This window comes from Lasioglossum baleicum, chromosome 9 (genome assembly GCF_051020765.1).
Source record: "Lasioglossum baleicum chromosome 9, iyLasBale1, whole genome shotgun sequence".
NCBI classification, from domain to species: domain Eukaryota; kingdom Metazoa; phylum Arthropoda; class Insecta; order Hymenoptera; family Halictidae; genus Lasioglossum; species Lasioglossum baleicum.
The window spans coordinates 17,044,287-17,059,394 of record NC_134937.1 but is presented as its reverse complement, the minus strand read 5'-3'; the positions used below and the strand labels follow the sequence as shown (position 1 = coordinate 17,059,394).

At 34.7% G+C, this 15,108-nt stretch overlaps 1 protein-coding gene across 1 annotated transcript; it reads right to left on the bottom strand.

Annotated features, from left to right (window-relative positions):
- Nucleotides 1–419: 419 nt before the first annotated feature.
- LOC143211963 (small subunit processome component 20 homolog) lies at nucleotides 420–13,042 on the bottom strand. The gene is made up of 11 exons (XM_076430150.1): nucleotides 12,332–13,042; nucleotides 11,981–12,258; nucleotides 6,144–11,378; nucleotides 5,805–6,060; nucleotides 5,126–5,731; nucleotides 2,296–2,859; nucleotides 2,041–2,223; nucleotides 1,642–1,963; nucleotides 1,130–1,563; nucleotides 793–1,062; nucleotides 420–725 (listed from the first exon to the last, which is right to left on the bottom strand). Exons 1-11 carry the CDS (start codon nucleotides 12,374–12,376, stop codon nucleotides 576–578), a joined length of 8,343 nt encoding a protein of 2,780 aa, XP_076286265.1. The 5' UTR covers nucleotides 12,377–13,042; the 3' UTR covers nucleotides 420–575.
- Between the last annotated feature and the right edge of the window lie 2,066 nt (nucleotides 13,043–15,108).

The window sequence follows — 15,108 nt, the reverse complement described above, 5'->3', positions numbered from 1 at the left end:
CTTTACGTGAAATACGAATTTTTAAAGTAGAAAATCCCACCTTGTTTCTTTTCATTTTAACCGGATGATAGTGCTACGGCTAGTATACTCTTGAATTCTTTTGTAATCTCTACCGTGTTGTATTTCACCCGCTCAGGTTTGCTATCGATGCACAAAAAACGCGGATTGAATCCACGTGGAAGATTGCAGTAATTTTATAATGTATCATTATAATGAACCACGAGGAGTTAGCATAGTAATATAAATCGTTCGTTTCTTTTTATTTCAATTTGCTTCCTCGCAAGTCACGGGGCATTTTTGACGATTGTAAAAATGAAATTATAATTGAAGAATTGTTGGTTTGGTCAAATGTTATCTCCGTTCACAAAATGATTTATTTTACAGAACACCGTCATAAAGGAATAAAAAAAATATACGTCCATATTTAACAGGTTTATCTCTCTTATTTACAATAATTACTGTCAGAAAAAAGGTATCATAAATACATCATATAAAATAATCTAATACAGACGTCACAAGGTACTGCAAAGTATCGTTTCTGCAATATTTTCCTTATTTTATGTACACTAAACGTTTCATACGATATCTAAATCAACCTCTTTCCTCGGTCGTTTCTTTACCATTTTTTTCCCTCTCATAGTACTCGTTTTCCTCTTCCTAGCTTCTTTCTTCTTCTGCTGCCTAGCTATTTTACGTTTCGCAGCAAGCTCGGGATCCGTTACGTACTACAACGACAAGTGTTTCAGTATACACATTATAATTTACAACATTACGATAAATATGAAAATGTACCTGCTGCGTGCGTATCTTCCTCCTTTCGGTTTTCTTGATGTCCAACTTTTGCTGTACACGACTGAGTAACCTAGTGTACTCTTCGTTACCCATTCGTTTCTTTATCATTGTGGCTGCTTCTTTTGATAATCGGCGTAAAGCGATATTATGCTCTTCAGTCGATGCCATTTCACGTGCTATCGGAGACATTATGCTAAAAAGTACTCCATTCAAATGTTCTATGGGTATGGTTGCCACGATCCCGGCTACCCATTTCAAGAAAGCAGTTCTCTGAAGAATACCATTCGTTAGAATACAATAATGAAAAAATAAAAGAACTAGCATTTCATATACGTACCACTGATTTCGATTTTGGCGCCCGCGTTATTTCTACATTCACAGACTTTCTGAATTTTCTAAGCAGCCAAGGAAGAGACAACTGGTGCTTGTCTTTTTCTTTCAATTCGTTATCTTTATCGACGATCGCATCATCACATGTATTAACAGATTTTAGAATTCTCGCGATAAAAATTAAATTCTTAACGGTTTGGTCTACCAGATCTTCAAACGTTGTATCTGGTAACAATTGCGCGATTAAATCTAAACTCAAGCTTCTTATAATACTAGCAGGATCGTAGTACATGTAGCCAGATTCTGCTTTGCATTTATCCGGGTTTTCTAATAAATCTAGGATCTTGTCAATATCAAGTGCGGCTAAAATGAATCCGATCATCTGAGACGCTGCTAGACGAACCCACGCGTGAGGATGCGCCAATAAAGACTGACTGTATTCTGAAATGTATAACAAATTGCATTGATATAAAATATAAATAATAATTACATGGTCGTAAAATAGAGCATCAAACTTACCAGCAAATGAGCAAACTGCTTCTTTGTACTGCTCAGTTTTGAGGAATGCTGTACAGTTCGCCGATATTTTCAACAACAATTGTAGAACTTGGAACATATGATGATCTTTCAGTCTCTCTGGATCTTTGATGTTGGGTTGCATTTTTAATTCAGCAGCTGTGTGCAATTTCACGAAACGTCCAGGTTCTTCTTTGTCGTCGAACTTCGCGTGAAATTGTTTCAATACAAGAGGTAACACTTCCTTCAGACGAGATTCGAAAGTGTCTTTCTCTACACTGACAAATATTCCGCACAATTGAGCAGCCAGAGAACGGTGCGATACCTAAAACAATTAATTTTATTTGTGACAATAAATCGTAAAACAATATTCGTCAGGATGAATAATTCTCTGGTAATTACCTCGGTATCTCTTAACCACTCTAGAACAATGTCAAAAAGCTTGCTCCTTTTATTGTAAGGTATACGAGTAATCATTATTTTAATACATTTAGCGCACAATTTGCGGCAGGTTGGGTCATCATCGTTCACCAAACTCGGGCTTGCCATTACGAATATGAGACCCGACTTCAGAACCAGAGTTCTCTATTTGAAAATATAAAAAATGATCAAAATAGCTGAAAATCAATTTCGAAATATAGTAGAGACTTTACCTACCACTGGAAATCCTGTAACTATGCTATGAAGCATTTCTAATGCGCTCAGTCGACCAGGTTGCATCTCATAGTTTAACTGCGTCAAATAAAACGCAATGTGTTTGTTCAAGTGTTTTCCAAGAGGATATTCCATTATGTACGAATAAAGAACAGAACGAGACTGCTGCCGAACGTGTTCCAACTCGGATGTGATGCTTAAAGTGGCAACTTTCTCCATGACAATATAAATTTCTGGGAAATTCATTTTGCGGGCGATTATTGCTTTCAGCAGTCCAAATGCTGTCGCGTGTTTGTCATTGTCGTGAATATCTTGTTCGGCGTACATAATCAGAGCCTTCAGCTGGTCCGTAGTAATTGTATAATGTTTCACATCGCGAACGATTACGGACATACACTTGAAGCCAGCCATAACGAGATCAAAATTGTCTCCTTTACTCAAACCAGCTGCAGCGTATTTGTGCAGTATATTAAAGATAGATGTACAAATTTCAGAGATTGACTCCTGTATCGATGATAGGTTCATCTTGAGCAGCCAGTTTAAACATTGTAGAGCTAGTGTGCTCAACTGCAAAAGAGATTAATAATCGTTAGAAGAGAAAATTACAATTGCCACAATTTTTGTATACAGGGTCTACCCGTTAAGTTATGTCACAATTTTTTAGACATTTGCAGTAGTGCAATTAAAAAATGTTTTAGACAAAAGTTTGTCGTACTTGGTGAGCTACATGTTCGCGTGTTCTTAAATTTTTTTACGTAAAAATGTAAGGTCACCTTGACTTTTTAAAATGGTTCCACATGTTTTGGGACATCATAAGATTGTTGCTGACGTCGAGACGAATTCAACAGTGTATTATCCTATGACCTTGAAATGACCTCAAACTCGAAAATTTGCTGCGAATGTAATTTTAATGAAAAATTATTTCTTACAAAATAAATCAAGTTACATAAGATGTTCGAACTGCGATCCATCTTCTATGATACCGAACTCCGCTCTTTGTATTAGTTGGTTTATGTTATTACATGCCGTTGTTAAGCTATTCCGAAGTTCTTGAACATTATCGATTGTTGTGTCGTATACAACGAATTGCAGATATCCCAAAGATAAAAATCCAACGACAGATCCGGAGAATGCAGTGGCCAACGAATTGGACCATACGTTCCTATCCAACGATTTCTAAACTTGTCATTAAGATATCCCCTAATTATAATAGCATTGTTGGCAGGACACTCGTCTTGTTGAAGGTACATATAGACTTGCAATAAGTGTGGAAGTTTTTTTTCCAAAAAGTTAAAATATCGAGCAGCTTTCAAATTTTCTTCGAAGAAATATGGTCCGATTAAGTGACCATTTAAAATACCACACCAAACATTGACACTAACTTTAGTTTGAAAGTTGCGATCTCGTGTCCAGTGTGGATTCTCTTTTGACCAATAACGCTGATTTCGTCGATTGAAAACACCATTATATGTAAATTTAGATTAATTTGTCCACATAATTTTCATAAAAATTTCAGGATCCTCTTCATTAGACAGTAGCTAGCCACGCCAGAAATTCTAATCGCCTGCTGTCCATCAGTAACACGCAGTTCTTGAACTAATGTCATTTTTAATATTTGTAATTCTATTAATATTAATATATTCGTAATTCTATTAATACTTGTGACCGACATATTCAATTCTTTTGCAAGTTGTTCAAGAGATGCGTGCGGATTGGCTTCAAAATAACTTAGCATTAATATTGCATTGTCTAAACGTTTCTCTAGAAGGACAAATTCTACTTGGTAATCGTTCTTTGTATAATCTTCCGCCGTGCATGCAATTTTTCCACATTCATTGAAAACAGATAACATATCACATATTTCTGTGTATTTGGAAACTAACTTATTCTCAAAGATCAAATCGTGATACAGTAAACTATGACTAAAGGTATACTGTCAATAAGCTGATTAGATCGCTTACAGGATGATAAACCGAAACGCCCTAATTATATCACGGAAAATCTAGTACAAAGAGCGGAGTTCTGTATCATAGAAGATGTATCGGCAGTTCGGATATCTGACGTAACTTGATTTATTTTGTAAGAAATAATTTTTCATTCAAATTAAGTTTGCAGCAAATTTTCGAGTTTGAAGTCATTTCAAGGTTATGGGATAATGCAATGTTGAGTTCGTTTCGACGTCAGCAACAATCCTGTGATGTCCAAAACATGTGGTGCCATTTAAAAAAGTCAAGGTGATCTTTACTTTTTTACGTAAAAAGCATTTTTTCAGATTTAAGAATATGCGAACATGTAGCTCACCAAGTACTGACAAACTTTTGTCTAAAACGTTTTTTAATTGTACTACCGGAAATGCCTAAAAAATGGTGACATAACTTAACGGGTACACCCTGTATATTGGGTTGATAAGAAAGTAATTTCGGTATTTTAAGGTGAAATAAAATAGAATTTCCTTATTCAAACGATGAACTTTAATCAATAAAATATTTTCTTATTTATTCTTTTTTGCAAAAGATCATCGAACAAAAGGAAATATATTAAAGTTCATTGCTTCAATAAAAAAATTGGGCTCTATTTCACCTTAAAATACTGACACTATTTTCTTGCCAACCCAATAGTAATATCAGATGATTGCAAAAGTTCGTGCCTGATTTGCTTGAATGTCGTAAACTATACTGCACGGCGGAGTATAAAAAAAATGTTCTAATTGTAGAAAAGAATGGTGACTATATAATTGATTAATAAAGCTGCATTCTTTAAAATTTAACCATGGAATTTTATTTCCAAATCCGGCACGAATTTATGCAATCTACTAATATTTGAGGTAACTTACCTTAACATGTTGAGACTTCAAACAATCGCTAGTAATTGGTACAAACGGATCTATGAAAGGTGCAAACGCTTCACCAGATATTTTGTCTCTTTTCAGCAATATATGAAAGAGTTTCAAGCCAAACTCCATAATGATATGTACATTAGTATTTTTCGATGTTTTTGAAACTGCTTTTACGCCCATTCTATTTTTCGGCTGCCGTGGTATGATATACAAGTCTGGTTTCCGTCTGGCTAACACTTCCGCTTCTTTTTCTGTATATTCTTTCTCCTTTTTCTGAGGCAGCAATTGGGGAATGCTTTCGGAAACTATACCATAAAGAAATATCAACATTTGTTCGATTGGTATAAAAGCGTTATCAGCTAGACCCAATACCACGTTCCTTAAACACTCCACCACTTTCTGAATCGTTTTATGCGAGTGTGCTCTGATTAGTACTTCCTTCAACGGCAAAATCAAGTCCACCAAACATGATTCTGTAATGTACTCTGCCAATATATGAAAAATATCGAAACTTTTCGTAGACTTTGCTTCTGACACATTTTTCACAATTCCAATAACTTCCTTCTCTTCGGCCGTTAAACCGAACAGATCTACTTTACACACCTAATGAAAATAGAGGGTTTATTAATACGTTATTAACACTACTGTTTTTGGTCGTACATGTGACACAACTTACAGATAATATGCTCTGAAGGTTTTCATTGATATCAAGTTTCTGGAAATATGGCTTTAAAGAAACCAACACTGACTGCACTGTATATGCAAGTACATGAACTTGGAAACCTTTTGTTAATAATGTATTCATTTCTCTTAACAAATAGTGAAGGTACTTTGGACCCAGAGTCACCATGATCTTCTGCAATACCTCTCGAGTAATTCGCCTCACCGATTCTAGGCGTGATTTCAAGAAGGTGCACAATTTCATAAAGATTCTGAAATAACGTGAGTCGTTTTATAACAGCAATTATTTCCTATTAATTTTTACATTATTATTGCAAGTTATGCTGATATTTACCCGGGTAAGTTGGAATTTAAAATAAATTCAGGCAATTTCTGCAATAATTTAACAAATGCAAGTGCAATGGGAACTCTCATTAATTCTTCTTCTTCGTTGTCTGCTGCAACCTTCTTTTTGTTAACCTTGTGACTACTCTCACGACTAGTTCTTGCCACAATAGAACGATGAAGCTGAGGCAATAATTCTCTGGATATACTAAAGACCACCCTTTTTGCTCCTTGTTGCGATAGTATTGTTTGCTTTTCCATCACAAGTTCCTCTTGCTGTGCTTCCTTTTGCTCCTTTTCTACAATTTCCTCAAAATTCTCCACATTATCAGAATTTAAAGCATCATCTAAGTTATCTTCTTCATTAACATTTTTGCTAACGAGTGTTTCGGCAACGTTTTTATCCTTCTGCTCCTCTTCAGAAGAAATTGGTTTATCTCCTGTCATTTCTTTTCTACGTCCTGCTCCTAAGGACTCGTCTACAAATTTGTACTTTGATAGGTCAAAATGAAAAGAATCTAGAATAGCAACGATTAGTCTAACGAGTTGCTTTTGATATTCAATAGAATTCCTTAATTTTCCCAAGTAATATTTCAAGATAATCTCGTATTGATGCCAAGGTAGAAGTCTACACACTGTTCCAACTGTTTCTATCGCAGCATCGACAATACTGTTTTTGTGTATAAAAGCTTCATTGCATAAATACGAAGATGCAAGTGGTAAAATAAATTGTGTTAATGTTCTTGGATTTGGAGCTTTATCCAGCGTTTTTGCTAAGCTGCAAAATTTGAGAAGTGCACGAGCTCTTCTGTGCATTTGTAGATGTTGCATGTTCTCAAAGAAGTCCACCTCTGGATCTATTTTGTTGGTCAAAAGTGATAAATCACGCAAGACAGGATGCACTTCTGCACACTCCATCGACATAGTTCCCAAAAAACCTATTGAATTAAGTCGTACAGCTTCAGTTTTACTAACAATCCCCTTCTTTATGAGCGCTAAAATTGTTTCATCCATTAGATAACGTCTATCTACTGTGTTTTCTCTGTATTTCATTGCCAATTTCGGGCCAATAAGTTTTAAACACTGTCCTGCATAATCCCTCATAGCCAGATCTGCATCGGCTTTAAGAAAATAATAACAATTATAAATAACTGCTACTCCAAATTCCAACGTAATTTCATCCTTCTCCACGACACTATTAATCTCAGTGAATGCGTCCAGCCTCTTCTGGAAATCTGGCTGATCAAGCCACCTTCGATCCCATGCATTTAAAGCATTTATTATATTGTAATTTTGCATTAGCGTTTCACGAGACTCTTCTGCAGATCTTTCAACAATAGTCTGGTAAAGGCCCAAGAAAAGTTTGCGTGCAGGAACGGACGAAATTGTACCCAATAGCGGTAAAATTGCACGCAAATGGATTTCTGGTTTTTTAATGTGTTTGATGAGGTTTATGACAGTGGTGATTAATTCAATAATCGTTTCCTCTCCGTCTCTAGCGCCGGTTCGCCTAACTAATATTGGTACAATGAGAGTAAGAAGAGTATCACAAGCGTCGGCGTCTTTCACAAATTCAGAGATGCGTGACAAAATAACCAACTCTGTCTTGTTGACTCCCCTGTTTGTTCTCTCCAGTTTCTTTTTAATGTACTCCAAAATACTGAAAACGTGAGGTAAAAGTATAGTAGATCCAAAGTTGACACCGCTAGACAGAGCTTCCTCGTTTGTTTCTAGTAAATTAGTAAGTATCGGCGTTAAAGGAACCAAGGCCCCATCAGTTTCCATATCATTCTCATTTCTTTTCCCGTAATCCTGCAACGTTACCATTCTCTCAATCATTTCAAGTATTGCATTAATTACAGATGGATGTGTCTTCGGACCCAATAAAAGACGCATAACATATGGTAGAGGACTGATTGTCTTATTGTCAGCTCGATACTTTATAAATAACGGATAATAACGCGAGTTTTGGCTCCATGTGGTAAACAACTTTAGTAAAGGAGTAGGGCTGTGGATACCCTCGATAGGCAACTTTTCTAGCCATGGAAAGACTGCTGTATTAAACAAAGCGTCCATTTCATGTTTACTCCAGTCATAGTCCTCATAGTGAGCACAGAATCGTACTAATATTAAGATACAACTTCTTCGTACATTTCTAATGGATGGTAAGTAGCCAACATGAACTCTATCTGATCTCTGCAAGATTCCAGTTACTTCCGCTAAAATGCATATGACCAAACCAAGTAAATAGGGTAACAATTTTTGTCCCATTTTACTGCCGAACTGTTCAATTAAAATTCCAAGTAAATTGATAGCGCTTTGCAAACGTTTAGGTGGCACTACGTTATTCAGGTTAACAGAGTTAATAATATTTTGCGTTAACTCTTCCAAATTAACTTTTTCATCGACTTCAAACGGCATGTACTTATTAAAGGGTCTAAACGCCATTTTTACGAATATGATCATTTCATCTTCTTGAGTGCCAGCTAGAAAACGCAGAATTAATTTTCGTCTTATAAGTCCGCCTCCTTTACCACCAGTTCTCATCCCTGTCTTTGATACCATTTTCGCATAAAGTAGTCTCATTAATATGGGTACAATATCTTTACGATGTTCGCTCTGTATCATGCTACTCTCTTCATCTATCTTGAATCGTGTCAATTCGTTTTTCAAATTCTGTTCACTAATTAAACTGACGAGATTATCTTTGTACGGTAGTAGATACTTGTGCTTATAAGTGAGAAGACAATTCAAGGCAGCCTTTTGAATGTCAGGATTCTTCGAGGACAATAAATCCAAGTAAATTTTCTGCATCTCTGATTCCCTATACAGCGTTCTCGGATTTGCTATGTTGCCAAATATCTCTAATTGAGAAATTAAAACCTTCGCCTTGTAAACCCGACTCGGCATAAACATTTGTTTCGACTTTGCGTCTGCTGATTTCGATTTTCTATTTGTAGAAGGAACTTCTTTCTCTTCTGTTTCCATTTTCTGTTCTGCTTCATCCTTCTCGTCCTCATTTTCTTCAAGTTCAGGATCAATTTCATCATCCGCATCAACTTCCATTTTGCTATCGGGAGTGTCCAGCACTTGTGTCTGTAAGATACTGCAGCAGTTGCCGTCTTCGGAATTTGTCTTGAAGAAATTCTCGTTTACATAATCGATAAATATTCCTGTTATGTCTCTGTTCTTCATTTCACAATAATGCGAGAAATTTCCCATACACTTCCACAACAGGATTGTATGATTTTGATAATCAGGCTTGTCTTTGACCTTCTGTATTTCCACTTCTATTTCAGAAATAATATCACACTCGTACAATGTTTTATAGTCTGGTGCCTCCTTATGGCACAATTTCAATTCTGTTAAGAATACTTGCCAAAATTGCTCGCATTCTTTGTTCGCGTACGTAGCAATAATTTTACTCACATGGTCCCATAGTATGGAAAAGTTTATGTACAAACATCCTAATAAATACCTAAGCGGAATATCATTATACTTGGCTTTTAAATTCGACAGTGTTGTACTTTCAAATGATAAAGCCTGTAGGTGCAGTAATCTATTTCTGTAAGTTTGAACCGTTATAGGCTCACATTCTGCCAAATACAAAAGTTCCATGGGGCTTTTTTCGGTATCACTTATAGAACCTTTAACTTCTTCAATATTAGAATATAAAGAATACAAATGAGTTACAACCAGTCGAACATCGCTGAAAGGAGAACTCAATTTCGATGCAAGACTGTTGTTTATATTGTCGAAGACAGTAACATTTATATACATTTCTTTATATTCAGATATACTGAAATATGTTATATATAAATCTATTGCATTCAAAATGAATTTATTGTCAGGATATTTAGCTAAAAGATCCGGTATCTTTATAGCCTGTGTTTCCATGAAGTTATGTAAAATTTCAGGCTCTAAAATATGGATTGCTGATTCAGATGCTAATAAAAAACTGAAACATAATTTATTTAAATCATCTTCTGTATTAGCATCATTCAATATTCGTCCATACAGAGAAAATATCTCTTCTTTTAAAACGTCTACGAGCTTTTCTGGTAAAGGTTTCAAATGTGGTAAAACAATTAACATTTGCAATGTGCTAGTTGATACATTATTATCTGATAAACCTTTTAATTCTTTCAAGAAAAAGTCAATTGTCTCTAATTTTGCACCTCGAATGTCTAAAACATACTTCTGCCATTTATTCAAATTAATTCCATTTATGCTTAGTGGAACTTTTGTTTTCACTATGTTGGCAAATAATCGTAAGGAATCATTTGTGAATTGATTAGTGACACTATGTCGTAATATGTGCGGTAATATCATTGCTTCAAATGCCGAATAATCCATCAAACTTTCAACAGCTCTGTATAATAATTTTACATCCTTTACAGCCATAATTTTAAATAATATCTGGCTTGAAGTTTCTTGCATTAATTTAACATTGGCCGTTAAAAGAATAGCAACTGCTACATTTAGAGTCTCTTGCAGAACGTCACTGTCATCTTCGAAAATATCCAAAGTCTGTACTAATTTCTTTATCAATGGCACTGGTTCTAAGACGAATCTTCCATTTTTAGAATTAATAACTGTACACAATAGTTGCATTATGAGAATCAAACTTTTTTCTTTTCCAGCTGTTGGTTGGAAGCTTTTAGTCTTCTCGATAGAAGTGTCCATAACATTTAATAACACGGACCAGAATATTTGACATTTGTGTGGATGTATATTTTGCACAAAGCAATTCGTTATTTCTTTCAATACTTTAAACATTAAATCTTGATTGACATCATCGTTATTCAATGCATTCAAATATAATGAAAGCATTTGTTCTGCACATGAGTGAAATTGTCCTGGTGTGCCAGCAATCACATAAAATAATAATTTCCCACAGCCTGATACAGCATTAGGATTTTTTTCTAGGATAGTGATCACAGTATTTAAAAAAGAATCTTTATCTTTAACTTTACGCACTACAAATGCAAAACTTTCAGCTGCAAAATTATTTATATAAGCTGGTTGTGTATCTGCTAATAATGGCAATAGCAGATCCAGTATAGCATTAATATTTTTTACCAGATAACGCCATAGAAATTTGAACAGATATGCCAATGCTGTAAAAGCATACTCTAGCTGTTCTGTGTCTTTGGTTTGCAATAAATCAGTGATGACTAACAAAAACCGAGGGAAATACTCGTAAAAATCTTTCTGCAGATCTTTAGACACAGCTACCACTAATCTACAAAGAAAAATTCATGTAAAACACTCATTGAAACAGATTTATAGACTGCGGATTTTAATGCATTTATGGCTCATGAAAATTTTCAAAAAAAGCTAGAATATAAATTTTGATAGAATTTTGTACAATTTTTATTTGTTTTAGATCTACTAAGGCTGTTCCCATTAAAAATAGGATTTTATTTGATTCCAATTTCTCTTAAAATTTGTCTACAAAAATTGGAAAATGCATAAACATTCGCAGTCTATTTATAACCATGTACATATTTTCATCAGTGTGATTGATTGAGTTTTGTTTGTCAACATTATCTTTACGTAATAAATGATTCATTAACACTAACTATACAGCGACTAGTCAAATAAACGCCTTTACATTGTTCATTTTTGAATTATTGAAATTATGAAGCTGCTTCCATTAGAAATTATTCAATAAATTTCTTTATTCGAGCAGGTATTAATAAAAAATTTGTGAAACATCTAAATAAATTCAGTCTTGTCATTTTTATAAAACATTTTGTACCCGGTACGGTTAGTGATAAATCGTCATATGTAGTACTTACATAGATGACAGTAGAAAAATTAACAAATGGAGAAATTACTTACTCTAAAATTGGCTGCAGGAACAGAACATCCTTCTTCTCCAAGTATTCTAATAGCGTGTCAATGACAAATTGTTTCTGATTAATCAACTGGGCAAGCGTGATAATGTCACGAACTTGTTTCTTAAAGCTACAATAACCCTCTGTGAGGTTAAGAAGATTCCATTTCTGAAGAGTTTGATGGAAATATGTTTCGACTTCATCATCTTCCTCGTTTCGATGTGTGACACGGTGAAATATATCAACGTCAATTTCATTTATCCTTTCGGAAAACGGCTTAAACTATAAAAGAAATAATACTTGATAAACACTTCACAAACAAGGCGGTTGTTGTTTTCGTAGGTTATGTGTATACCTGAAAGGTGTTGCATTCTTTATGACGAATTGGTTTGTTCTTCATGATGACAAAGTGTATATAAACTTTACGTTTATTCAATTAAATTTGTCATTAACAAAGAACATTAAAAAAAAAACAAATTGTACTGATGTTTACCGCACTCACGTGTATTACACATTGTCTAACACGTGTAGCACATGATCATAGAATACATTACTAAATAGTACCAGAGAGGAAAAGTACCAAGAGAGTATATGCAGGGAGGAAATGAGAGAAGTGAGAGTGCTGCCCCCTACTCTAGTGCTTAGCTTGGATCAGCTCCTATATACATCATCTTTAGTATGGACAAGATCCTACATCATCTTTAGCCTGGATCAGATCGTACATCATCTTTAGCCGGGACACATCTTATACATTTTAGGGTACGCACACAGTGGACCCGTTTTCGTCCGCTTTGGCACATGTTCGACGCATCTGTCTCTCTTTTCAAGCGTGCGAGAAAGAGACACAACGTCGGACGTCGGCCGAAACGGGTCCACTGTGCGAGTACCCTAAGACGATGTTGGTTTCAACATCGACGAGATACTATCACCGTACTATCCTTCTAAATTCAAATTCAAATTAAAATAAATGGACAATGTTCCTCAAAAAATTTTTTTAATATAAAATTAAGTATTTGCACAATTTCAGCCGGATCGGACCTGACCTGTTTGCAGAAGCATAGCGTTTTAAATAAATTTCTTAAAATATTTTTCAAAAATGAAAACAATACTTCTTGCATCTTCGAAATATTGCATGATCGTTGGTAGTAGGGAAGAAAGGTGAGAACTTCGGAGAGATCATGAATTTTCATTGAAATATGTAATATCATTTCATTTGACTGTTCGATACAAATAGGTTTTATCGTTGTGCTTCCCGCATACTTGAACTTACAACGTGTACTTCCGCTTTTACGAGACATACATATAAGATACATGAATAGAATTATCTTTCACAAGACTTAGATTACTGTCAGTAATGTTTAAATGGTAGTTCGCATTCAGAGACAGATTGATGAAAGTAAAAATAATAGAGCAACCGATGATTATTTTGTTTTATCAGTAATAAAGTACAAATATATATATAGTAATTGCAACTAAACGATAAACGAAAGAAACTCAATGCACATTTCTCTATACATAATTTTCCTGTTTGTTGTTTTTTTTTACAAACGTTTCGCATGTCACGTTTAACGTAGAAGGTACACTTTAATTTAATCGTTATATGTAGAGTGCCATAAATGACTAGTTGCATCCTACGCCGTAATACTGTACAGGGTTTTCCAAAAAATATTGCTTTACGATAAATTAAAGAAATTATATTTTGCAGCTCACATATTAATACCGACGCTCAATACAACGATAGATTCGGATACGATAAAGAATTCCAGAAGTACACTTTACAAATATTTCATCGAATTGATAACACGCAATGAAAACACTGACTTTCCATAGAAATTTTCTTTCGTAGTTTAAAAGATACATATTCGATGACGATGCCCTGTACACATACGTGGCTATCGATTAACATGTATACTTTTTTTTTTTACTGATTTGTCCCTTAAATTGTCACCTGTATAATACAAATAGTTCCTAGATCGTTGTACATTGGTGTATTACCAGTCCTCGCCTATGTGAAATTTAATTACATCCTCTCGTTCGCTTTCTTAGTTGCTAATTAAAATATAAATACCTATATATATATATATATATATATATTTATATATTTATATATTCCTTTACATAGTCTACTTATGTCGATTTTGTTTAAGCTTTATTAGCCATAGACAATCTGCTTGATATTTACAGAGATTAGATACAAAATTATAAACAGTTCTTAGTACAAAATAATTTTATGACTATAACGATTAAGGTTCAATAGCGTAGAGCAGGCTTAGGCAACCTTTCACGGCCTATCAACGATTTTTCTCTCTATGTCTCCCACTCTCTCTTTCTCTCTCTCTCTTTTTCACTCTCTCCCTCTCTCTCGCTCACTCCTGTCTTCTCTATCTCCTCTTTTTTTCAGAGACCTGTTCGACGATAATCATCTGGAAGAAACATTAATTTGTTACCGGCTTTCGGAATGGAATATTTACAAATTCATCGATTACCAAACATTATCAGCAATCACTAGTGATCAGCATCACGATTCCATCTAGATGGTCATCGACGGTCAACTGAACTATAAAAATCGTATATCATTCGATAACTAACGTAGCATCTAAAAGTCCTTGCCCGCTTTTAAGAAACAATAAATATGAACGAAGGAACGTTCCCCAAATCCATCGTTTTACGTCTCATTCAGGGTACAGCAATCAAGTCTTCACCACACGAAATATAATTAATAATTGTAAAATATTCTCTGACTTTATATATATTCGATTAACTTATCTTCTCGCGTTGTATCCTCCTCGCTGTGAATCCTATTTGAATCGGTATGGTAAGTCAAAGATCGAACATCAGTAATCCTCAATTAAGCTGTTGATTACAATTAGATTGAGGATCTTTGTTTTCATGGCTATACCTGATTTTACGAAGACCGTAATAGGAGAAAAAGTCTTTGTGATGAAAACGAAAATATTATTAGTTTGTTCAGACGATTTCTTGTAATTTATAAATTCGCAAATGCCATGAATTCATGTATAAAGATCTGCACTCTAATTATAACACATAATCACCAGAGAACGATTGTGGGCTAACGTGATTATTTATACCTTGCAAGAATACCGATTATCGATCACGTTGATTCTATTCAAT

Excerpts from the sequence above, each read along its gene's own strand:
- LOC143211963 (XM_076430150.1), bottom strand. The coding sequence starts at position 12,376 with ATGAAGAACAAACCAATTCGTCATAAAGAATGCAACACCTTTCAG. Across the intron at positions 1,063-1,129 it reads CGCCAAAATCGAAATCAGTG|AGAACTGCTTTCTTGAAATG; the intron begins GTACGTATATGA and ends GGTATTCTTCAG. Across the intron at positions 726-792 it reads GGAAGATACGCACGCAGCAG|TACGTAACGGATCCCGAGCT; the intron begins GTACATTTTCAT and ends TTGTCGTTGTAG.